This window comes from Rousettus aegyptiacus, unplaced genomic scaffold, assembly GCF_014176215.1.
Source record: "Rousettus aegyptiacus isolate mRouAeg1 unplaced genomic scaffold, mRouAeg1.p scaffold_m13_p_1, whole genome shotgun sequence".
Lineage (NCBI taxonomy): Eukaryota > Metazoa > Chordata > Mammalia > Chiroptera > Pteropodidae > Rousettus > Rousettus aegyptiacus.
The window spans coordinates 31,545,318-31,572,600 of NW_023416284.1; the positions used below are offsets into that span (position 1 = coordinate 31,545,318).

Here is a 27,283-nt window from a genome sequence, read left to right on the forward strand (position 1 = left end):
TAAACATTTACTCTGTCATTGGACCTGACTTGCCTGAAAGTAGCATTTCTTTATGCACAAGCACTCACGTATGTACCAAATGCCTTTTTCATCCCCATATTATCCCACACAACATTGCCTCTGACCCAGAGATACATTTCACAGCAAAGAAGTGCACAACGGGCTCACGACCATGAAACTCATTAGTATTACCAAGTGCCTATGATCCAGATACAGCTGACTTAACAGAACCTGATAAAGGATCAGGCAGAACACCAGAGAGGAGCTAACGCCCAATGCAACAGGGGATTCCCAATGCCATGTATAATATGCCTTAAACTTGTGGCTAACCAACTGTGCAAAATGCATAGGACTGGAAAGCAAAGAAGAGATATGAGATCTTCTCATTGTGAGGCTTTACATCTATTTGAAGTATTTTTGCCACCCTTTTACCATCTTCACCTCAATGTGTTTGGAGGTCCTAGGATCTCATAGTGTTGTGGTCTGATCAATTGGAAGCTGAGACTGTCCCCTGGCTCCATTGGGGCTTCTCATACCACTAAACCAAGAATCAGAAAACTGGGCCACTGGACGGCTGGAGAGATTGGTCCAAGGGCCACAGAGGTGCCTGGACCAATAATCTGGGCCAATAGAAAACTCCAATAAAGATAAGACAACCAAAGGCTTAGATCTATATGACTGAAGATTTGAAGGACCCCATCAGGTTAAGAACCTCTTTTCACTGAGGTACTGATTAAAGAGAAAGGCAACACTAAATGAGCAGTGCAAGAAGGAAGCTATAATAAGTTTGTTTAGACCTTTGTGACCACCTGGGTCTATAACAGCTATGTTTTCTGCTTATTAACTATAATTTTTGTCTATTTTCCCAGACACTTTACATGAATAACATTGATTGTGCTGATTTAGGTCCCACACAGGATATTTGCTCAAAACAATATTATCCATCAGGATATGGCCAATCATAAAATTGGGATTCCCTTTGGTAAGGATGCAAACTTCTCACCGAGCTAAAGGACAAGCCTAGATTGTGGCCGAGACTCTTGCTAAGAGACAAAGGTAGTGGCCTATGCCGGATATCTCTCTTTGCCCGTCCATGTCCATTCTCCACACCTCTTCAAAAAATATTTGTAAGAAAATTGGAATGAAAGCCAATATGGATATAGGAAATAGGGGATAACAGGAGTGAATTTGTTATAGGAAATATTCTTCAAACTTTGCATGAATTTTATCTCACTCAAATGAGAATCTTAATCAGGTATATATTCCACACAGTATATAATAGTTTGAAAACATGTTTGAACAATGCAGTCTTAGTGTTTTAATGGGTACAGAGTTTAGGATTAGGACAATGGGAAAGTTCTGAAGATGATGTGGTGATGGTTGCTCAACAATGTGAATGTAATGTCATTGGATGCACACTTAAAATGGTTAAAATAGTAAATTTTATGTTATGTATGTTGTAATATAAAATATAAAAATATAAAAATTAAATACTCAAACAAATGGCAAATATGCCAACAAGAGACTATAAAAGTTAATTCAAATCACATTCAACTTGCTGGGCAAGTGAATCAAATCACAAAAGAAGAGATGCATGTCTTTAAACCAGTATTATCACAGCAGTTTTTCTATTAGAGAAACAGTAGTGTCTAATTCACCCTTTTTCTGTCAATTTTTTTGAAGCTCGTTCAGATAGCTTATTTTATTTATTTATTTTCATTTAAAAAAATTCTTTAATGTCACCACATATTTGACTCCTTTTCAATTTTGTTTTTATTTTAAGCAAAATTAAAGTGTTTTTGATACATCCTCCTTGGCTGTTTAGGATGATTGAGTTAAAAATATTTTTCATGAAGGTTATTCATGTTATATTTTGAAACCTAGTATTTTGCAGATATAATATTTCAATATTCATTGTAAATATACTACAATGAGATATTTTTTTTTATCTCTATACTTTTGTTAATCTCAACTAGCTACCTTAGAAAAGGGAAATTCAGTTTGCAAAGAATACTATGCAATGGTGACTCGTAGCATTGCTGCTATGTGACCGGGAATAACATGAATAAAAATAATATTTTCTTTACTTGTGACAAACCAGACTCCAGAAATTAAGTCCAACATTTACAGTGACACAGTATTGCAGAGTGTGTTTCTAATGACACACAAAGAAACATTGAGAAAAGGTTTTTTCTAGAGGTGACTGAGACCTCTGTTCACATCATCTCACCAGCCTTTAAATATAGGTCTGTTGAGTCTCTAGAAATGTAGGGACAGGAGGACTCCTAGAAAGCATGAGGAAGAGGAAGGGAAGGAAGAAATAATGACCATCTAGCAAGAGAGAACTGTATCCTAAATCTTACACTTACTTGAGCCCGGTATCCCAAGTCAGGTCTTCATCGTCTCTAGAGAATAAGTTGCATATGAATCACCTGAAGTTCTGACAGTGCCAAGAGTCCAGTGAGATCCAGGCAAACTACTTAACAAAGATCCTTGTTACTGCAGCCATCCAACTCCGGGCACCTGATTCAGCCAGCCTGATCTGTAGGTTCCTTTCCTAAGGGAAATTCCAAAGAGACTGGTGGTTTCAATCTTGTGTATAAGTCTTTGTTCAACTTCAGTAATTGTATCAGGCATCATGGTATTAACATGACAAGTACTAACAAGACTTGCCTTGCTCTGAAAGAAAGCAACACGTAACTCGATTCATATATTTTATGTAATTTGTGCTGAATAAAGGGGCTGTGATCAAGGGATCTCTTTTGAATGCTGTACCTGTATTTAGAAAGGAAAGGAAGGCAACTGTGGAAGCAATATAAAAGTCACTAAATCCAGATCAGGCATTCAGGGGAGGCTTCAGCAAGGTGATAATGGCTGAGAGGAGTCTTCAAACAAAATGAATGGTTAGCTCAGTTAAGAAAAGGAACCAATTAAGTTTTCCAGCCTAAGGAAGCAATAGCTTGAAAGACATATGAGAGAAGATGGTAGATTCAGGAAGCATCCTTAGGGCCTTCCTCCTCTTCTGTAGGCCCCTAGGTCTAAGGCTGCCCCTCTCCCATAGTTGCCCCATCCACACTCCACATTGCAGTCACTCCCCTCAGGGTGTGTGACACAATCACCCAAGCTCCCTTCATGCTTGATGCACTTCAGACAAAGAAACTGATCTCTTTCTTTTAAGCATTTTGCTGTTAATTTTTTAGGCAAACAGGTTAATAAAGTAACTTAGATGGAGATGTGAATAATTCTAGGATACTACAAAAAATGCTTGGAGAACTGATCCCTGGCCCGTAAAGTCTAATGTGCTTCCAGAAGAGGCTCTGGGGTCCATGGTAGAACCCTGCCATTTCTTCTGCTGTTTATGTTATGGGAAGAAGTTCATTAAACTGTTTTACTGATTCCTTCTTCTACAGCTATCCTTCATATGCAAAGCAGAAATGGTTTGAGAATTGTCTACTTAAGTGACTAGAACCCATGTTGAGGACTCCCAAAGTCAATTTCAGAACTTTGGAGAATGACTTGGTCTCTTGGATAAGAGAGAGAGAGATGCCTGAGAAAAGCCCCCAGTGGTGCCATGCCCAAGTCCTCCAAGACCACTTCTCCACTCTCCTGGTGACTGTGGCTGTAGGATGGAGCTCCAGTGGAGTTCAATACCTGAATCTGATCACTTACCCGAGTTCCGGAATCTGGTTTCCTTCTCTTCTCCAGATCCTTCTGGTAAAGTTCTGCCTGTGCCCAGGAACTAGGGGTGTGTTTGAATTAGCATCCTGCATTTAAAGCCAAGCAAAATGGGTGTCAACGCATATGCAGAAAGATCATAATTACTTCAAAACCTGTTTTTCTGTGACTAAAACACAAGTGCAGTGAAATGTCTGGAGGCAGAATTCAAAAGTTATTCTATTGTGTAAGTGGCGTTAACCTGGAATAACTCCTGGGTGAAATTAACACTGATTAAAAAGCTTTTTAACATTGATAGGATTATTTTCCCTCTGAAATGTTCCCTCCTCCCTTCCTCATCAAAACATCTACTTTGCAAGTCTGATATGTCTCTGTATCAGGTTCTTTATCCAGACTAGATAGAATCATCTAGATTAGATGATTAGATTATCTGGGAAATAATTCACATTCTGTAAAATTTACTGTTTAAAAGTATACAAGTCGATGATTTTTAGTATATTCATAATGCTGTATAACTATTTAATTTCAGAATATTCTCATCATCTCCCCAAAAAACCTGTGCCCTTCAAGTTCCCCCTCCCTCTATTTTCTGCCAATCACTGACCTACTCTCTGCCTATGATTCTTCCTAGTCTGGACATTTAAGGTAAATGGAATCATACAATATGTGGCTTTCGTGACTGGCTTCTTTCACTTAGCAAAATGCTTTTAAGATTCACCCAAGTTGTACCAAGTATCAGTACTTTTAATGGATGAATAGTCTTCCACTTAGGAATATGTATTTTTAAAACCGTTGATTAGTTTACAGACTTAGTTCAGTTTTCATCTTTTTTCATTTTAACTCTGCATTCCCCATTATAGTGAAGTCGTTTTTAAAAACTGAGGTATAATTAACATATCACACTATATAAGTTTGAGGCATATAATTTGTTGACTGATGCATGTATATATTACAACATGATTACCACCATAGCATTAGCTAAGACCTTTATCCTGTCTCATAATTGTCATTTCTTTTTTTTGTGGTGAGAATAATTAAGATTTGGTCTCTTAGAAAACTTGAAGTCTATAACACAGTTTTGTTAACTATAATAAGTATGCTGTGCATTAATTACATCTCCAGAATTTATTTATCTGCTAGTTACAAGTTTGTATCTTTAAGCATTTCCCCAATTCCCCAAACTCCCAACTCCTGCTAAAGACATTTCTATTCTATTTCTACAAGTTCTCCTTTTTTCAGATGCTGTTGGTTTTTTCTGAAATTCCCCTAGATGATTGCATTGCACAAATGAGATTAAAAACTATGCCTCCATAGCTAATGGATCTCTTTGACATGCCTTGAAATTTTTTCATGGCTTGCAACTGAAAGAATTTGAGAGGCAGAGTAATGGAGTTTTTTTCTGGTGAGAGTATTGGAAATGGTATTGGGGGTCTTCCAACTTCTATTAGTTCTGCTGTTCAGTGACTATTTTGATTCTCTAGTTGTATGTGGGACTACACTCTCATGGAAGAACAAGCCTCATCTTGCAAAGCAGCGAAGCATGTGTTGTTATCTCCATCTGTTGCGTGAGGTAATGGGAACACTTTCTTTACAGTCATGTTTACATGGCTGATGGAAAAACTTCTGTAGACAGTGAAGGAAGGTTATATGATCTTAAATTATTTTTTAGATTAGTCACACAGGCAATAACCACAAAAGAAAAAGAATGATGACTAAAATCTCATCGAAATTTATAATTTCCTCTCATCCAAATATAATGTTAAGGATTTCTGGCTTCTGCTTGGGATTCATTAAGTAGAAGTGTTGGTCCAAGCCTAAGAGCAAAGAAAAGCTGAAAATCAACAAAATCGTAACTTTTCCTGAACCCTGCTGAGTTTGTAAGGAAAAAGGAAACCTGAAATTTTCAAGAATAAAAGAGGCACAAACACTGACTTACCTGGATGGAGCATAGGAAGAAGAGAAGACACCATCGAAACTGGTATAAAGACTCGAGGTAAAATTCTCATGAGTAGGTAAAGGCCAGAATGTGGGCTAGCATGAGAGTACAGGTCTCTAGGGGATGCAGACACAAAGAGAGTTTGTGCCTGCCTGCAGGATCTTCTCAGCAGGTATTCATGAGAATGACTCTAGGCAAAACAAGAGATTGGAGAAAGCCTTTCTGTGATCATGTGGGGGAGAGGGCAGTCACCTGTTTGTGGGAGAGGCAGAGGCTCCACCCAGTTCCTGTTCCTTTATGGAATAACAAGAATCGAGGTATTGGAAAAAAATGTTAAGATTGTGGCTACACCCAGTTCATCCTCCCTTAGGGAATAAAAGGGTGAAACTATTTGGTATATATGATATTAAATAAATAAATCTCCTATGAGTGTGTTTGTACATGTCTTTTGGACAAAAGTATTAATATGTTAGATAACTTGAAATGGATTACTGTCTCATATGGTATACATATGTTCACTTTTAACAGATATTGTCAAACACTATTCCGAGTTGTAGCGCTTTGCCCAATATTACGAGCAAAATCCTGCAATTTCTGACAACAGGAATGAATCTAGAAGAGTTAAGTGAACTAAGTGAACTAAGCCAGACACAGAAAGACAAATACCGTGTGAACTTACTTGTATGTGGACGTTAAAAAACGTCAAGCTCATAAAATAAAGAGTGAAATGAGCATTTCCTGGGGCTGGCAATGTGGAGGAAATAGAAAGATACTGGCAAGGAATACAAAAGTTCAGCTACATAGGATAAATAAATTCTGGAGATCTAATGTACTGCGTGGTGAGTATAGTTCATAGTATTGTGTTGTATACGTGTAATTTGTAAAGAGAATTCGTATCAAGTGTTCTCACCACATCCAAAAGAATGTAACTATGTGATGGACATGGTAATCATTTCACAGTGTGTACATTTATTGAAGCATCATGTTGTACATCTTAAGTATATACCATTTTTACTTGTCAAGTATACCTCAGTAAAGCTGAGATCAATCAATCAAAACTGTGGAAATGAGATATCCTTCCAATCCAACGTCCTTCAATGGGAGAATGAATAAACAATGGTGGTACATCCATATGATGGGCTACTACTCAGCATTAAAAAGGAGAGCACATTGATACACAAACAATATGGATGAATCTCAAAATCTTTATTTCGAGTGAAATAAATTATGCTCATAGAGTTATATATTTCATGATTCCATTATGTGACTAGCTCAAAAAGACAAAACTATCAAGACGGAGAACCAATCTGTTGTTGCTGAGAGTGTGCATGCGCGCGTGTGCATTTGTTTCTGCGTGTGTGTGTGTGTGTGTGTGTATCTGTGTGTCGCGTGTGTGTGTCTGCCTGGAGACAATGTAAGGGCGATTTGGGGATTGATGGAACTCCTTGGGCTTCTTATTGTGATATACAATCTCTATATATGTTAAATTTAATATAACTGCATACCAAATAAAGTAGATTTCATTGGATAGTAATTAAACAAAAACCAAGATAATATGAAAAAAAGAAATTATCGATTGATAGTTTTCATTTTCCTGGCATTTTAAAATTTTGGCTTCTCTGTCTTCTGGCATTCTTTGTTTTTGAGGACAAATCAGAGTTGTTTATTCACTTGAAATGTGTTTCTCCACTTGGGCTCTTTTCAGTGTTCCCTTCGTATTGTAGCGGTTTGATTATTGTGTTCCTAGACATGATTTCCTGCACATTTATTCATACTCCTTATGGTTTATGAGTTTCTGGAATCTGTAAATATAAATTATTTCCCCCACTTTGAGATTATTTTAGAAGTAAAAATAATTCTACCTCATTCTCTCTCTTCTACTTTCAGGATTTGAACTGCATGCATGTTAGCCCATATTGTCATACAGTTTCCTGATACTATGTTTACTTTTATTCAATTTCTTTTCTCTGTAGTCTCCTGATTGGACAATTTCTTTAATTTCACCGATGCTCTCCTCTCTTACCTTTGTCCTACCAGTAATTAGGAACCTATGAATAGGAAAACACAGATAGCCAAATGCCACGTCAAACTCTACCTTGGTTTCCTCAATTATTAACATCTTGCATAGTTTAGGCTTGGCATATAATAAATTTCCAGAAATTTATTCATGTCATCTGCGTTATCCAATTTTTTTAGAGTATAAAAATTCATAGTAGTCTCTTCTGATCCTTTATATCCCTGTGGCATCAATTGCGATGATGTGTTTTCTTTCATTTCTGATTTTCTTTGTCTCCCTTCTTTGTTTTTTAATCTAGCTAAAGTTTTCTCAATATTGTTGATCTTTCCTAAATACTCGTATCTTTGTTTTGTTATTTTTCTATTGTTTTCTATTCTCTATTTTATTTATTTTTCCTCTGACATTTATATTTCCTTCTTTCAGCTAACTTTGAGCTCTGTTTGTTCTTATTCTAGTTCTTCGATGTGTTTGAGATGTTTTCTCTTTGTGACTATAGGCATTTATTGCTATAACCTTCCACTTTAATATCGCTTTTTCTGCATCCCATACATTTTGGCATGTTGTATGTCCATTTTCATTTGTTTCAAGAAACTTTTTAATTTCCCTTTAGATTTTTTCTTTGTCGTACTGATTGTTCAAGAGCATGTTGTTTAATTTCCACATATTTTTGAGTTTTCCAATTTTCCTTCTGTAATCGATTTTTCGTTTTGTTCCTTTGTGGTCAGAAATTATACTTAATATTATTTTAATCTTTCAAATTTGTTGACTTATCTTGTTACCCAATTTGTGATCTATCCTGCAAATGCTCTATTTTTGCCTGAGAAGAATCTATTCTGCTCCTGTTGGGTTGAATGTTCTGTATATATCTGTTAGGTATACTTGTCTAAAGTACAGTTCAAGTTCAACATTTCCTTATTGATCTGTCGAGATGTTTTATCCCTATTGAAAGTGGCATTTTAAATTCACTATTATTGTATTCCTGTCAGTTCTGTCAATGTTTGTTTTATTTATTTGGTTCATATATATTTATAATTGTTGTATTTTGGAGAGCTGACACTTGTCTCATTATACATTACCCTTATTGGTTTCTTTTGACAGCTTTTAATTTAAAGTCTATTTAAGTATGCCCACACCTATTCTCTTTGGTTTTCATTTGTATTGAATACCTTTCCCCTTCCTTTATTTTCATCTTACATGTATCATAAGATATAAAATGAGTCTCTCGTAGATAGCTATACAGCATATAGTTAGATATTGGTTTTGTTGTTGTTGTTCTTCCCTTATTTCATTTTCTTTTTTTTAGGCGAGGCAACCCTTGGTTGACCTCACAGATTGCAAGGACCTTGTCAGTTTACCATCCCTTATTTTAAAAAAATATTTTATGCCTATAGCACCTGGTCTTCCTAGGTGGTCTCCCATCCAAGCACTAACCAGGTCTGACCAGTCTTAACTTCTGAGCTCAGATGGGATCGGGCTTGTTCCGGGTAGCATGGCCGTAAACCGTTGTTGTTGTTCTTTATTTGTTTGATTGTTTTGCCATTCAGCCACTCTCTGTTTTTTGATTGAGAATTTTAATCCATTCACATTTAAAGAAATTATTGATATATAAGAACTTACTATTGCCATTTGATAATCGTTTTCATTCTCATAGCTTTTTTATCTTTCCTCTCTTGCTTTTCTCTTTTGTAGAATGTTAATTTTTTTTTTTTTTTGGTGGTGGTGGTAAGTGTTGTTTTCTTTCTTTTTTTTTTTGTATATCTTCAATATGTATTTGTGGCTTATGTAAACATAACAATTTTAAACTAATAGCAACATAACTTCAATCATACATAACAACTCTACATTTTTATGTAACTCAACTTTATATTATTGATATTACAAATTATATCACAAATTACATTTTTATAGTGTTTATCCATTAACATGTTTTGTAGGCATAGTTTTTAAACCCTTTTGTCTTTTAACTTCTACACGAGCATCAACAACGTTTTACAAACTACTATTATAAAGATTTATAGTATTTTGTCTTTATTTATATATTTACTTTATTTACTTTTACCTGCAAGTCTTATATTTTTGTATGTTTTTGTGTTGCTGTTTAGCATCCTTTCATGTCAGTTTGAAGGACTCCATTTAGTGCTTTGCGTAAGGCAGATCTAGTGTTAGTAAACTCCCTGAACTTTCATTTATGTAAGAAAGTTTTTTCCCTTTCATTTTTGAAAGATAGTTTTCCTCAATGTAGTATCACTGGTATGTAATTTTTTCTTCAAGCACTATAAATAGTCAACTTGTACATTGATGTGTTCTGTTGGTATTTCTACATTTGAAAAAACAGCCACATCTCCTGGTCTTTACAGACTTGCTTCATACAGGGACCTTTATCAGTCAACCTGGCTGGAGACTCTGGGATCTCACAAACCTTTTCTGTAGATGTACCTTCTCTGGACTAGTGCATGTACATCCAATTAGAGAGATTTTCTGATTTCTGTTTTCAGTAGTTCATAATCTCTTGTTCAGTCTGTGTTTGTCTGCTATATTGGAGTTCCTCTAGATCAGCTCCACACACCCCAACTCTTTTTGATGTTGTTGTTCTCAGGTGTTATTGATCCCTAGGTCCCCTGGCATCGAGAGTATGCCAGGTTTGTCGATGATTCAAGACAGGAGAGACTGAATCTTGATCTCCCCACCACCCAAAAGACTGAACATTGGACATATGTTTCAATCTCTTCTTTCTCTCCCAAGGGAGAATCTGAGGTCTGAATTTTCCTGATGTTATTATTGCCACCCAGGGTAAAAGGCAATGAGTGAGTACTTGTTCAAGCCATCACCTTTACTCTCCATAGCTCCCAATTTGGAGCCTTTTCCTGTCAGTGCTCAGTTTCAGGCAAGATAAAAATCAGTTCCTTGGGTAGCCAGCCTCCTGAAGAGTCAGAATGCTGAATGTATAAGCCAGTCTTCCCCTGCCTTCCACAGTGAAAATCTGGAAGCTCTGGTTTCCTCCTGATAGTGTGGTTCTGTGCTGATCATATGGGGGGAGAGAGATTTCAGTGAGAAGGTTGCATGTTGTGAACTCACCAGGGGTGAGGAGCCTCCCAACTGGTCTCTGCATTTTTCAAAAAGGAAATCAGTTCATTTATTTTTGAATTAGTGTGTCCATAGAACAAAAGGAAGTCTGAGGCTTTCTATTCTACAGTCTTCCAGACATCACCCACTCGCATGCATTTCAATCATCTGGAGCTGCAGTCATCTGAAATTTCAACTATGATGAACATCCAAGATTGGTCATTCACAGAGCTACCAGCTGATGGTGGCATACCGTTGTGTGACCTACATACCTACATGTGGTTTCTATCACATGGTTTGGGTTTCATATGGTAGAGTGGCTATATTCTAAGAGAGAACATAGGAGTGAGTATTCCAAAAGATCCATGAACAATTGCAAGGCTTCTTTTGAACTAATGTAAGAAGTTACAAAGTGTTACTTCCTCTATATTGTATTAGGCTTGTAAGTCACTAAGGCAGCTCAGATTTAAAGGTAGGGGAATTAGACTTCACTGCTTGATTTAAAGAGGAACACATGTATACACAACAAAAACTGATGGCACCTATATTGAAAACTACCACTACATTTCATATTTCCATTATCTTTCTTTTCCATTTTTTTTCAATTTTGCTATTTCTTCTATGGTTAATATTTTCAGTGTTCTTCTAGCTTGGATTCAGATTGGAGTATTATTCCTGCCCTAATTGTGGCTATCACTATTAAACTTAATACATATTACATTGGCCACAGAAAATGAGAGGGAACATTTACTTCTTAGTTCTTGAGTCCACACCAATAATTAATGTCATTTCTCCTCTCTCCTCCAGCTCTTGGCTTGGATTTACAGATTAATGTTCAGCTCTCTAATACAAAAGTGATCAGGGTGGAGTGTAACTCACAAGGGTGGTTCCCACAAGTCCAGATGGAGTGGAGAGACAGCGGAGGGAATGTAATTCCACCCTTATCAAAAATCTTCTCTCAGGATGAAGCTGGATTATTGCACCTAAAGATGAGCGTTCTTCTCAAAAACAACACCCGTGGTCCTGTCACTTGTGGCTTTTATAATCCAGTTACTGGTCAAGAGAAAAGGGCAGGTATTGTCCTACCAGGTGAGTGCTCATGGTTTGGTTCTATCAAGAAAGAAGTCTTTTAATGAGCGTGACAAATTAAAGATAAACCTAAGTGAAATAACAAATGTGAAATTGTTTTATAAAGTATAAACTGCTACGGACATGTACTATTTAAAGATTATTAAGTGGCTGGTAATAAGGAATACACCAGATGCTAAGGAGATTATATTTAAAAATGGAGGATTAAAATAATTAGAGAAAGAACCCTTATTCTGTTTAGCATATTAAGCTTTCAAAAATTACATGTCATTTGAGAGCTAGATCCACTATTTTTAGCTCTGTGAACTTGGATGTCACTTAACCTTCAAGGACATTGATTTCTCTCATTTGGAAATGGGAACATAGATGGTATTTCGAATTTGAAATAAAATATTGCAAGTGAGATAGCTTTAAAGACATAGAGCAATGTGTAGAATTAAGATTGATTTGAAAAATTATGGATGTCACAAATGGACTTCATTACTGCATTTTCTACATTAGACATGTAGAAAAGTCAGTTACTAAGGATTCAACAACCAATAAGTGATATATTCAGGATCAGATCTCAGCTCCTCACCCATTATCCAAGGCTATTTTTCTCTGAAAAGGGGTGATTGTGATCAGAGCAAGTATTTCCTGGAGCCAGTAGCCAAGTCACTACTGTTTGCTTTTAGTTGTTTAGAATAGGGTCAGGAAAGTATGCCTAGCACCAATATTGTTTACCACAAGAAGAAGATATTGATTGCTCCTAGTATTGCTTAACATAGGGACAGGGACTTATTTTGATTTCATTTCTCACAGTGACTATTGCTGAAAAACAGGAGAGGACATTCCCTAATTGACATCATCAGCGTCTACCAGATGGTCTTTGGATATGATCTCAGATCAATTTAGGCTTTATTGTTAGAGTACTCCTGAACAGAAAATGAAAACTGTTTAACTAGATCCAGTTCACAAAGGCTTAGTATCGCAGAATGATAAAAAATATCCTTTCTCCTCAGAGTCATGGAAGAATACCTAGGAAGTTGATAAATAAATCTGTAGAGAAGAGCCTGGCATTATACCTTAAGGCCCTGACATTTGTAAAGTTCTTGGTTTCCAAGGCACTTTTGTTCTCTTAGCTAACTCAGAGTTTCAAACACTACAACTTTGTTGGTCCTTAAATTTGGACCCTTAAGCATTCACAGGGTTATAGTGACTAGAGCCCTATTCTTTCTAGATCTTATTTCCAAGCTGATCATATGCTACACTATATGGGAAAAGTAGGAGATTGTTCTTCTTAACTGCTCTATCCTTAGCCTAATGACTATGAGCCCTGACTTTTGGCTTTATCTTCACTCACAGTTCTGCCTTTCATATCTGAGCTCTTTCTGACATAGGTTGAATACCTCTCAGTACAAACAACAATGAGACCTTAAAAGAAGTTTACTGTATCCAGCATGTTTGTTGTTATTCCAATGTATTCGTAAAGTTCTAGCTTCCTAACTCTCTTTCTCTTTGACTCTTTTTCAGGTCTACAGAAAAAATGGCTCAGATACCATGAAATCATGTTTGATTGTTTACCATTCTTCATATATGCTAGCATCTTTCCCGTCTACTGGAAGTTATTTAATAGAGGTAAATGAAACTAGAAAAATTGAGTTTCTCAGGTCGTCTCTTCACTGGCTGGTGCCCTCTTTATTAGGAGGTGTTTAGATAGTGTGGGGTGACTTTTGTAGTAGCAATAGAGGAAGAGTCAGGATTTAGGAGATATCTCAGAGCCTTCCGATTCTGTTTCCTGAACTGTTAGAGGCCCTGAATTGTACTACCGATTGATGGCTGTGTTTCCGCCATCACTCATACTGTTAGTTGCTTATGTACCAAGAAAAAGATATATTCCTTCTGGTCTTGCAGACATTTCACCAGAAATTATCAAGTCCAGACATTCATTTACAAAACACAATGAGTGATGTCACCTATAGATTTCATCTAAAGTCACAATTCAAAAAGCATTTTTGAGTTAGCGATCTTTGAAAGATTAGTGAAATAATCCTGATGCACAATTTTACTTATTTGCTTTTCAGTTTCAAGACTGTTGAAAGCTATCATTTAACCCTCTTGACTATATATTTAGATGTTATTTAGAAGTGTAATCATACATTATCATATATCTTATGATGAGTGTATCTGAGAGTAGCAATATCTTTTACTTGTTTGCAGTCACTGGGAAGTATTTATATAGCACAATGACTAAGTTAGCAAAAGGACCACTTTGTTATTTGCTAGCACTCTTTCAAATCTAACATATATTTCTGAATTTGTCCCAAATAAAGCCCATTACATATTTGTAAAACCCAAGCCTCAAATCTTAAACCAATGAGCCCAAGGAATAGCCCTTATCATGGTCAACTAGAAAGTCATAAGAAAGTTTAAGAATATATAAGATGGAATTCTTTTTCCAACAGTATAGAAGGTCTGAATATCTTAAACCACTATCGACAAAAGCACTGATCTCTTTAATTATGTGTTGAAATATGTATCTATTTATTTTATCTATCTATCTATCTATCTATCTATCTATCTATCTATCATCTATCTATCTATCCACCTATCTACTATCTATCTATCTATCATCTATCTATCATCATCATCATCTATCATCTCTATCATCAATCTATATCTCTCTGCCAACCATTTTCAAGTTATTTTTGAGCTACATAGAAGGAATATGCTCAAGGAAATTCTTCAGACTGAGCAAAATAATATCAGAAGGAAATGAGGACATTACGAATTAAGAAAGAGTAAGAGAAATAATAAAAGTCTGGGTAAACCTATTAGAATATTCTTCTCCTCTTAAGTTCTTTAAAAGCCCCACTTGGCTATTTCTCTTCATGTTGTACCACCACTTGGCTCTAAACACAGGTACACAGTAAAGTGGATGTATTAGTCCAAACAGAGTGAGAAAACAAAAGCCACAGATCAGGTAGCTTATAAACAACAGAAATTTATTTCTTATAGTTCTGGAGTCTGGGAAGTCTAAATCAAGGTGCCAACATGGTCACATTCTGGTGAAGGCCCTCTTCCTGGTTTACAGCTGGAACCTTCCTACTGTGTCCTTGTATGACACAGAAGGTTGAGAAAGAGCAAATGAACTCTCCCATCTTGAGTTGGGATGTCCATATTCTTCTGCCCTTGGACAGGCAATTAACTTTGACTTGAGAGTTATACCATTGGCTCTCCTGGTCCTCAGGCCTTTGGACTTGCACTGAATTATACCACCAGTTTACTTGGTCCTCTGTTTTGAAGATGGCAGATCATCAGACTTCTTGTTCTCAAAACCATAATAAATTTACACATATACACAGATACATGTGCACGTAGAAAACCCTGGCTAATCTATATGCTTAAAATTTAATGATACAATCAGTTTCAGTGTCAAAGGATGAAAAAATAAATGCTTGGAAAGTAATACTGTATACCTACATTAATTCTAGTAATTATACAGAAAATATAATTGCTACAATATAATAGTAATAGGTGTCAGCATTTTAAATTTTAGCCATTCTGGTTGGCATGTAGTGCTATCTTCCTAGACTCTTAATTTATTTTTCTATGATGGCTACATATATACCTCAAAGCAAAATCAATCCAAGACAGTGTGTAAGTGTCTACATGAGACTTTAAGAGAGTAAAATGTTATACCTTAATTCATAATGTCAGAGACAAGAAAGTTTGGTGTGGACCTAACATCTTGAGGAAAGATTTTTGGAGAATGTTGGTATTTATATTGGACTTTTAAGACAGTTCATGTTTTGAGTTTAGAAAAAAGAGAAAAACTAGGGAGGATACCCAATGATACTAAGGAATAGAGTTTTTATAAAAATGTCTCATTTTTAAGTAGTCTTGTTTTTCTTTTAAATTTTTGACAATTTGAAAAGATCTCTGTGAGATCCGCATGGTTGGATAGGAACTAGAGACACACGAACATAGTTCTCAAAAAGGCAGAGTTAAGGGAGCTGTGGAGTTTGAAGTACAGAGGTCAGCATATTCCGATATGATTAATCTTGGCATAAGAAGCAACAAAAGAACTTGCTTTTCTCTCTCTCTCTCTCTCTCTCTCTCTCTCTCTCTCTCTCTCTCTCCTTGCGCACAAAGAAGAGATCATGAAGGAACACAGTGAGAGTGTGGTTACCTACAAGCCAGAAAGAGGGACCTCACCACAAATTTATTATCTTGGCACTTTGAATTTGGACTTTTGGCTTCCAGAACTGCAAGGAAATAAATGTCTTTTGTTTAAGCTATCCATTCTATGGCATTTTGTTACGGTGGCCCAAGCTGACTAATACATTTGTACTATAAAACAATAAGTAAACAGGAAAATACATGTCAATAATCAACTTTTTTCAGAACTAGAAATTATCCAAAAGCTTGCAACAACCAAAAGAACACTTAATCAGAAAAAAAAAAAGTTGAATTTAGGTAAGAACAGTGAGCTCTGGGGCATTTTAACTTAACCTCATATTCCGCCTCCCAGCTCAGTGTTTACCTGGGAAATAACAGCCTGCGTTCCCCTACTAGAACTGAGAGAGCAGAATGGACTTCATTAGCAAAAATATATTTAGGTAGGAACCCACATGCATGAGCCAGAACCTCGTGAGGATGGACTGATACCTATATCCATTCTTATTACTTCTATTTCAGGATTATTGCTTCTGACCTTGTTGAGTAAGCTATATTGCAGAAGCCAGGGCAACTTCATCACAGAGTTAATACACACATTTGCTTTAGGAGTCAGAGAAGTTGAAGGAAAGCTGATGGGAATTTAGAGCAATTGCACCTCTATTTGCACATTTCCCTTGTGATCCACTCAACCTAGAAACATAAAAGAAAGGGTATTCTGGCAAGTATAGTTCAGCCTAGACAAGTTTACACATTATAAAGCTAACCCCTTAAATCAAATTTTCCACATATGAGAAAGGAGAGAATTATAAACTAAGAGAAGAAACAGACCCAACAGTCTCGCAATTGATTGAGATAGTAAAATTAGCTAATCAGTTTAAAATAACTATAATTGATTTGTTCAAGCAAATAGAGCAAGAGTTTATGACATTACCATAGAAGTACAATCTACAATAGAGAAATATTTGGAATTCTCAGAAGGAGAAAATATAACTTCTGAAATAAAAAGCTCATTAAAAGAGCAGCAAATTAGGCAGGAAGAACACAGGATTAGTAACCTGAGAGACTCTATAATTATAAATATCCAAATGGAAGGACAGAAAGAAGAAAATAAAGAAGAAAAGTATGGGGAGATAAGAGACACAATGAAAAGATCTAACATATATGGAACTAAACACCCCAAAAGGAAAAAAGCATAATGCAGAAGAAATATTTGAAGAAATCAATGTTGGATTTTATTTTTAAACTCATGCATTCAAGGAGGTATGTGAAACTCAAGGAGGATAAATATAAATTAAATCACATCGACCTTCAAAGAAGAAACAATAAGACAGATCACTGACTTTTTAACATATAATACCAAAGATATGAAACAATGAAATAATCAATTTAACATGTTGGAAGAAAATAAATTTCTATAAGAGTTTTGTTCTAGGTGACATTGTCCTTTAAAAATGTAGGTTAAATAAAGATGATCATATCACAATGTAAGAGATGTGAATTTCCTTTAATGTAAAAAGGTATTTATAAACACAACATCTCTAGTTCTTTAATCAAATTAAAAACAGAACTATATCTTTACCCTGGTGTGAAAACTCCAGCTAATGCCTGAATTTTTATAAGTCAGTATTTCTGCTCCAAGATTTCTAGTTTTTCAGAAAGTCTATCTCCTCAATATCTACCACGTGGGAGCTGGGATCATCCCTTAGCTGAAATGCCAAAGTTTCTCACTGAAGTTGTCAAGACTGTCCTGAAAAGATGTTCTCCAATTTGTAATATAAAACTAACAATCAACAAAATTATGCATTTTACATTTGTTTTCTATCTCATTGTTTAAAGTATTAAATTGGCAGCCAATTCGGCCAAACATCCAATATATATTTCTTCTCCTTATTTACTTACTGAAACACAACTATCTAAAGTTTAGTGTGCAGTTGGTATGTTTTTATAGGTATCGTGTATCTGTATTTTTAAGAATGTATGTCATATCTCATCGTTTTATTTCACTATTAGTAAACTTTATTCTTTCTAAATGTACTTGTGTTTCAACATTATCTGTGTAAGATGTAACCGTGTACTCAATATTATCTGTTGCAATAGATTGAATATTTGTGTTCCCCTGCAACCTCCAATACATTTTTTGAAAGTTAATCCTCAGTGAGATGGTATTTGGAGGTGGGGCTTTTGAGATGCGATTAAGTAGTGAGAGTGGAGCCCTCAAGTAGACACCGAATTTGTTGGAGTCTTGATCTTGGACTTCCCGGCCTCCAGTATTGGGGGAAAAAAATTTCTGTTTTTATCATTCACCCAATCTGTGGCATTTTGTTATGGCATCTTGACTGGACTATGGCATCTGCTTAAGATATATTCATGGTATTGAAGGAAAATTTACTTTATTTGTTTATTGAATTTTATTCCCATCTTGAAAAATAAGTGTTCTTTCTGTCTCTCTCATTCTCTCTCTGTATAATTTTATTCAGAACCACAACAAACACTTGGTTGACATGGAAATGTAAAAATCTAAATTTTTTAGGCTATAATAATTATTATTAATTATCGACAATTTTCTATTTAAGTTGTTTTTTTCTAACTTATTTATAAATAAGGAATGTATGAGTCTCAATTTCCAAAAATCATCAGAATTCGATGCTTTTTAATGTTTGTCAGTCTGAAGTGGTAAGGAGGAGCCTCATTGTTTTGAATTTCATTTATCCTAAACAGTGATTTTAAGAATGTTTTCATATATTATTTTATTTTACTTTGTCTGATAAATAAAATGTCTGCAGTACCAGACCCTGAGAAAAGAGCTCCACAAATATTAAATCAGGTCTTCATTTTTAGGAACGTATGAGGCAGGTACTATTATTTGCTATATCAATTCCTAATGCTAAGGGGCATCTTAAAATGTAACTCGGCATTTATAAAATTGTATATTTTTACTCATATTTCTTTAAATGTTTCCTTTACAGATTTAAGAGTGCATTATTAGTGTATATGTACTAATTAATATTTAGAAAGTTTTGGTGTATGGTCCTTTTCTTTGTTTTGTGGGTGGCCTTTTGATCCCTATTAATTTCTTTTTTATATTTTTCCATAATATTAATATATTTTCCACATATTTTTTGGTAGAAGTTGCGTAGTTTTGGTCTTCACATCTCTGTATTTTCAACTTCTCTCTGTAACTATGCTTTAGTTAAGTCTCCTGTAAACATCATGGATTTGAGAGTAATTTTATTTTTTTAGTATTTTATTTTATTATATCATTAGTTTCAAGTGTCCAGTACATTGGTTAGACACTTATATAGTTTATGAAATGATCCCCCCAATTACTCTATCATCTCTCTGGCTCTACACACAGCTTTTACATTACTTCTGACTACATTTCCTATAGTCAAGATATGAAAGCAACCTAAACACCCATCAACAGATGATTGGATAAAGACGTTATGGTTCATATATACAATGGACTATTATTCAGCCATAAAAAATGATATTTTACCATTTGCAATGACATGGATAGACCTAGAAGTTATTACTCTGAACAAAATAAGTCAGAGAAAGATAAATGCCATATGATTTCACTTACATGTGGAATCCAAGGAAAAAAAAGAACAAACTAGTCTATGGCCATGCCACCCAGAATAAGCCCGAGTATGGTTTCGGAAGCTAGGCAGGGTCGGGCCTGGTTAATACTTGGATGGGAGACCACCTAGGAAGACCAGGTGATGTAGGCATAAAAAGTAAGGGGTTATAAGCTGACAAGCTCTTTGTAAACTGAGGTCAGACAAGGGTTGCCTCTCCTAAAAAAAAAAAAAAAAAAAAAGAACAAACTAATCGAAAATAGACTCCAAATATAAAGAGTAATTTCCTTTTAATTGATATATTTAATTACCGATAGTATGATATTTACTGATTTAGACTTATTTCTACTTTCAGAGAGTTTCTCTATTTTACCATGTATATTATTAGTTTTATCCCAGTTATTTCCCTAAGTTGTTATTCTCTGATTACATTTCCATTTTTTTTTGAGTTATCATAGTTTGTACAAGAGCTTAAAATGAAATGCAAACTTGAATATACAAATATATTTTATTTGTCCTCCACCTGGCAATTCCTTGACTATATGTAAATTTGTAGGGCCACAGTTTTCTTCTGAGCTCTTAGCATATTGTTCCACTGTAGTCTCTTTCCAGAGTTCGAGATGAGATGTTGCATCAAACATCAAGCATCATTGTTTAATCCCTTAACTTTCTAGGAAACCTGTCAAAGAAATAAAATTCACTCAATGCATTGTAAATTCACATCTTTCTAAAGGGAAGTCGTTGAAATAAAAAGATGTTTGAGAACATAGTGGTTTCCTCTGATGTGTTAAAGATATCTTCAGAAAAGCCATGAGAAACAACTTTTATTTAGAAGTCATTAACTTTAATTCCCTGGCTTAAATCAATGAGAAGGATTTCAGTACAGGGAGAAAGCCTGCAAGGAAAAGGCATTCTAGAAATGATTTAATTTAAAAGATATTCTAGTATGATTTAATTTGCATACTACCTCTTTGCAACTGAAGTAAATGAATACCCTGGTGAAACTATAATCAAGAATATTTTTTATAACTCAGGTAACAGTAAATTTATATACATTGCTTTTGCTTGGAAAAGGTTATTGCACAATAAAACCGATGTGTGTGTCACAAGATATATCAGCGGTTGCAGTGGGCCTGTGGCTTTACTTTTTAAATTTTCCTAAATATTCTTATGCATCCTCTTAATCGTCTGGAACTTGGAAAATTATGAAATATAAAATACGTGAAATTAGAATAACCAACTTTTCAACATATGAAAAAAAGCTGCCCTTATTCAGTGCAAGGGCTACTGAAAAAGCAATGATATCATTGTAAAACTTCAACACAAACTTAGTAAAACTAAAGAAAACGTTAAGAAAAATTATAAGGAATATATTTGGGGTGAGTATTTTGTCTTTGCAAAATAACATTGATTTGTTATTAGAAAGGATTGATTTTTTTTTTTTAATTTTAGAAATCTAGCAGTTAATTTAAAGCATTTCAATTTGTGGTCAAGTTTGACCGTTTTCAATTTTGGCTATACTATCAAACTCTATATTAGCAATATGAGACCTATCAGTAAAGGATAAATGGTGATAAGAAGAATGAATTGAGTCTTTTCAATACACCACATTGTATGATCTCTAGTTCAAATCAATTAATATATTGTCTTGATTTTTTAGAATTTTGGGGAAAACAAAAAAGATACTTGATAAAATCTTGCAGTGGCTAAAGCAGCTTTTTCATTGGTCTCAATGGGATACAGAGGACCAGCATCAAGAAATGGCCTTGCCTGGCCAACACAGCTGAAAACAGGACTTGTTTCCTAGCAACTCTGATCTCCTTCACTGTGAGAGACAGCAAAACTTCTCTTTGACTCTAACTCTGCTTTTAATCCCACTGGGTCAATAGGTAAACATGACTTGAATGGAGGAAATTGGTTACAGGCTCCTTACTAGTTCCCCTATCATTTACTCATGTCTGTGAATGCAGGAATGATTGGGTGGTTGTTCTCTGGTGGCAGAGAAGCACAAGTCTTTATCGTAGGAAGCACACACTTGTCTCTTGCATTGGTTTAATCCTAACTGGTAGACTGTTTTTCTACATTGCAGAGATACCGAAGTCTCTGACTCCAGGCCAAAATCCTATGCGTGATCTCTTATATCTGACCATAGGAAATTGCAAAGTCTTTGCCTAGCAGGCTCCCTGTGGGAAAGCTGTCCCCTCCACATCAGACCTGGTGCACAGCCAATGCCTTGCAGTTTTTGGATGGAGCTGCGGTTAAGGACTCAGTCCCTTTCCCCCAAATAGCCATGCTCATATGCATATCTGCATTCTTAGCCTAGGCACCTCCTTTTTGAGACCTCCCTATTGGGGGCTTCCACTGAGATGTTTTTTGGTCACTTCTGCTGGGACCTTCACTTATTTGGGGTAGAGGGGTGGATTGTCTTGTCTAAAACATTCTTCTCTACCCTGACTTAGCACTTTTCCATTCCCAGCTCTTCTCTCTCTTTCCCCGCTGACACCCCTAGTCCATAAAACTGCAGGAGACCTTTTTTTCAGTGCTCCTTTGGTGAGACACAATTTCCCCCACATGTACTGGCTGTCATCTGACCCTTGCCCAGTGCTGTTCCACAGAGAAAATGGAACTGTGAGTTACCACAACTACATTCCTTTTTGGCGTCTTGTACTACCGTGACAAGGGGATAAAGTCTTGACTGTTACTTTCAGTTTGGCTTGTTGTCCTAATTGACCACCTTAACACCTGGCAGCTCTCCACAGATAGTGTAGAGAAAGACAAGAGTGATGTATGAAAAAATAAAAACAAAAACAAAACCCCAAAGTATCCATTCTTTTTTTTTTTCAGGTTATAGGTCTTTTTTGCTGAGTAAAAATAATTTCTTTTGTCAAAATTTCAGACAGAAACCTTAACCTAGATAGGAAACAGAAAGGCCTGTCGGAGGATATCTCTGATGGTACAGTTGATTAGTGTGAGGTACTTACCCAACAGTGTACATGCAGATAACCCCATGGTTGTGGGTTTGAGCCTCTCTAGGTGGCTTGCATATGGCTCACCACGTCTGCAAGTACCAAACTTTAATCCTTTTTTTTTAATGTTTGACACTCTGTTTTGTTCAAAATAACTTACCATGGGTTTGCATTGTATGTATAAGTTGTGGATCTGCTGGTCATCAAGAGTTTATATTTGCATAACCTTGCATACATTTTTAAATGGAACTTTTGGGGCTTGTAGGTTACTGGTGGAACACAAATATCAAGTATTAAATTTTTTCCTCCATGACATTTTCTTCCATTTTCATAAGGAGATTATATTAGCACAATTATATTAGCCAGGAATTTCATCTCTGGACATTAGGGCATGTTTCAAAGATATATGCTCTCCTGTAAACATATGTTCAGAAATTTTCCTGTTCCAGCCTCTGTAGACACTTAAATATCTGAAAGAGAATGCTACAATATGAACTTTTCAATTCTGGTTATGAAATCAAAATAGAAGAAGACACTGAAGCTTTGCAAAGAGCTCAGGACACAGAAAGCTATAGGGAATCCTACAGGATGAAACAGCTGGGCCTTCCGGGTTTACTTGAGAGAGTTGTCACACGTGTGAAGTCAAAATCAAGATTGTCATCAGAATTTGAGACACTAACACTGGTACTTGTAGAAACCCCAACAGCCTCAAGAAACCTACAATCAGGAAATGTTTACACAGGGCACAGGTCTTTTTTTCATTCTCCAGCTATTAATGCACAAGGACTGGAAAAATCACCTCTTTGGACATCTGGAGATCAGTCAGAGGATGATACCTTCTGAGTTACCACCTTCCCATTCCATTTACCTCTCAATTTGAAGTAAATATTGGAAATACCCATGGTGATCAAGATCACCAGAACACACAGGATCACAGTCATATCTTCCAACCACATCATGTTCAATTGGAAAAGTGGATCTGAAGGAGGAACTGGAGAGAGATGAAAAAATTAATAGGGTCATAGCAGGGAAAGGAGGGCTCAATTACAGATTTGTAATGGATTTACTCTTTGAATTCCTTTATTCATGCTTATGGGCTTAGGTGAGGGTGGGGGAAAGGAGGCTGGGTTATGTGGATAAGCCTAGAGATGAGTATGTTTGGGCTGAGTCAAGATGAGGACTGTGAAAAAGCAGATACACGTTCTTCCACTCAAGCAACATGACACTTGCTTTCTGGTTGGTCAGATTTTAAAGGATAAATAGACACATTATGCCTTTATTGTCTTAATCTGCTGCTGCCAGCCCTCAAGAATTCTAAGCTATTTGAGGTGTATGGTGAAACAAAATGTTCTAGGATGAGCAGACTCTCTGAGATGGAAGAGATCTTACAATTCTCAAAAGTCATCCTGTTATCTGGAGCTAAAGCCTTCTTTAAAGTGTCTTTTATTTTGGGGTGATGCTGAAGTGAAAACATCCTTATCTCAGTGATGGGAGCACTGTTGCCAAAAGTTAGGGTCTGTTTTAGTATTGGACAGCTATGCCTATTGGAAATTTCTTTCCTTTATTAACTGTAGCTTGTCTCATGACAGCAACTGTTCACTGATTCATACTGAAGGGATTCAGAACAGGTTTCCCCAAGATGTGCTACTTTGATTATTTGAGCGGAAGGTAATCCACACCTTCTGAGTTCAAGAGAAGTTTTTACCTTTCCTGTAAAAAATTTAATTTCAGGTCTTGCCGATTATGAATTATTACAAGAAATAACGTTTTATTACTCATCTATAGTGTAGGACAAACTTCTAATTACTGAATATCTGCTGTTCTTATTGCCCTGTAATTGTCCTTCTTCTCTCTGAAACCTCAGGTATTTTACCCCATTCCCTAGTTCAGAATGCGTTATGTACCTCATTTTACCTTTCTGTCTTTGAACCTCTCATGTATGTGGGGTCTCTGACTTTCTTATGTGTGTGGGGTTTCCGTATGGACATATAATGTCCATACAGCATTGACATATAATGTCAATTTAATTATTAGATCAGATGAAAAAATATAGAAGGATAAAGAAAAATTTCTTCCTTCCTCAAGAATACTAATTTATAGATAAAGAGAGCCGAGATGGTGAGGATGGGGAAGCAGAGATCAGGGAGTCTTAAATTCATACTATTAAAATAACAGTTGAAATAATTAAGGATATTGTTCTTAGGGAAGACTCAGAGGTATTGTGATTGCTGGCCTCAACTTTTATGCCAAGGAGATGAAAGAGCTAAAATATTCCATGCGGCCTTAGACTGTACAAATGTGGATAAAGCATCCATCTAATTAATATCTACATTCCCCCTTATAATTTGAGATAAATTTTTCACCCTTATTAAGGTCAGAGATTTCTTTTATAAAGGTAGTAGCATAAATCTTAAAAAATAGCAAAATTGTCTGGGTAGGTTTTTAAAAGATATCAGAGAGTAGAGAGTCAACAAGTCTCTATCTTGGTCACATGCATTTTTTTTAAACATCATCATTTAGGGGAACTGCAAGCCTCTTCTCATAAGAGATAGGAAATAATTTAAAACAAAAAAGAAGGAAAACCTTGGAAATAAAATAGTCTAAATATGCTGAGTATTTACTCAGAGGAGTGTTTGTGTGTACATATGTGTGTTTAAAATAAGTTGAGGTTTTTCATTGTTTTTCCCCTTTCTACATGACCAGAACTGTCCCATGCTTAGAAGGAAAGTTAAGATCATGGTGGCATGCGAGTGAAGAAAGACACGGCATGAGCTAAGGAGGGAAGGAAAAAGGAGGATGGCAAACACATGCAGTCTAGTTTTCCTACCAAAAGGGGCCACCAGAAAGGATTCAGGATAGAATCTTTAACTAATGCTAATAATAATAAGAGAACAGGCCCAGCCGAATGTGTCTGTGGAGATGCCAATGATGGCTATTTCATTTTAGAAGAAATAATTACATGCATTTAGAAAGGCAATCTGATTATTGTAAGATATTCGAAATAAGAATCACATGGGTTGAGTCCCAGAAATAACCTTACTACTTTGCTAAATCAACTGATATTAGCTAATCAAAGCTTATATTCTTCTGTATCTGCATCTCCAAAATGAAGATACATTGCATAAAATGTCAGAGAATTCAAATATACGATACGAGTGGAATTTTCTGGCAATTTATGGCTGTTAAATGAATTGGCAAGTGATTTCTAAATTGATAAACACCAAGAAGAAAAATTAATCCAGAGAGAGCAGAAAGTTGTCCATATAGGGAGGGAGGTTGCTAAATAACACATTTACGGAGGAAGCAAAAACCATGGGAAAAGTCCATTTTAAGTAAAGAGAAGAATAGCCGAGAAGAGTTTAGTGGGTTGGCAGGTATTATCTGATGAATTACCAAACTGATTAATGGCTCAGTTTCAGGTGCTCAGGTTAGAACTATCAAAAATGAAGTTTTAATCCTCAGACTCAGTCTTAAGGATTTCAAGTCATCTTCGGCAAAGACAGTGACCTGTAGCTTATTGGGGTTTATGTTTATCTCCCGGAAGCCTCATAAATCACCAAGTGCCTAAGCTATATTTACCTACAGTGACCTATTACTTTTCTCAGGATAACTATGACTAAATCTCTCTCTTTTTATTACCTTTAACTTCTTTTCATAGAGGAACAACATACTACAATTGTTGAAACGGAAGCCTAAAGAATCTAAGTGCCCGTGTTGGGATCTTGCCTCCACCCTCATTTAGCTATGTGGGTAAGTTATTTAACTTCTTTGTGTACCAGACTTCATCCCTGATAAAATCTAACTCACAGAAAAGTACATGCAGTTGAATTTGAACAACATGGAGATTAGAGACTCAGATCCCTCGTGCAGTCGAAAATCCACGTAACTTTTGACTCTCCAAAAACTTAACTACCAATCGCCTACTGTTGACTTGAAGCCTTACCGATCACATAAACAGTCGATCAACACCTATTTTGTATGTTATATGCATTCTATACTGTGTTGTTACAATACAGCAAGCTAGAGAAAAGAAAATGTTATTAAGATAACCACAGGAAGTGAAAATATATACATATGTTTTATGCAGTAATGACATACTTAACTTTTTCTTACTTTTTCAATATTTTTAGGCTATGAGGCATGCCTACAAGATTTTTCAAATTGTCACAAGAATCCAAACAAAAGTCTAATATATTTATTGAAAATATCTACATATAAGTGGATCACATAGCTCAAACCCATGTTGTTCAAGGATCACCTGTATATTCATTTATATAAAATCCAAAGAGCACAAAATAAGCATTTAATATATATTAGCTATTATTACAGCATCTTGCTCTTTTTCTCTCACACTGATGGATGTAGAATTTAGTCTGCTAACATGGTTAATATGCCAGACTCAGGTATGGACTATTTTTAGAGTAAAAGATAAAAAGCGCTTTCAGTCTGATTTGGTTTAAGGCCATTTGTGTCTTCATGTCGCAGGAGAAACTTGACAAATAAAATCCTCTGAACTGTCCATCCCTGCTTTATGGCTCCTGCATTGTGATTTTTGGCCATAGCTATAGCTCCAGCTTATAATAAAGAATTACCTTACCTTGCCAATCATTGCCTTACATACATAATTTCCATGGGGACTTCAAAGATAGAGCTGAGGGCACATTTCAAATGGGTTACATTCAGCTATCCACAAACTTATACAATTACCTTTTTCAATTCCACCCTCAAAGAGAGCCAAAGAGGAGAAGGATCAATTTCAAGTGTTCATGCACACCATGAAATTCGGCAAAATGTGTGT

General features: G+C 35.8%; 1 protein-coding gene and 1 pseudogene across 11 annotated transcripts in view; one reads left to right on the plus strand and one right to left on the minus strand.

The window, feature by feature from the left end:
• Positions 1 to 27,283, plus strand: part of LOC107514024 (selection and upkeep of intraepithelial T-cells protein 1) — a 214,937-nt gene that overhangs the window by 177,711 nt on the left and 9,943 nt on the right. For 10 of the 11 annotated variants that reach the window (XR_004954919.1, XR_004954921.1, XR_004954918.1 and 7 more), the window contains 3 exons: positions 11,499 to 11,780; positions 13,293 to 13,397; positions 26,144 to 26,235. Coding sequence is in view for 1 of the 11 variants with exons in the window: in XM_036233718.1 (XP_036089611.1) it covers positions 11,499 to 11,780; positions 13,293 to 13,397; positions 26,144 to 26,181 (425 nt within the window). In the remaining 10 variants the exon portion in view is untranslated. Of the gene's footprint in view, positions 1 to 11,498; positions 11,781 to 13,292; positions 13,398 to 26,143; positions 27,214 to 27,283 lie in introns of those variants that run through there. The other variant, XM_036233718.1, reaches the window with a different exon arrangement.
• Positions 9,011 to 9,129, minus strand: LOC118604504 (annotated as a pseudogene).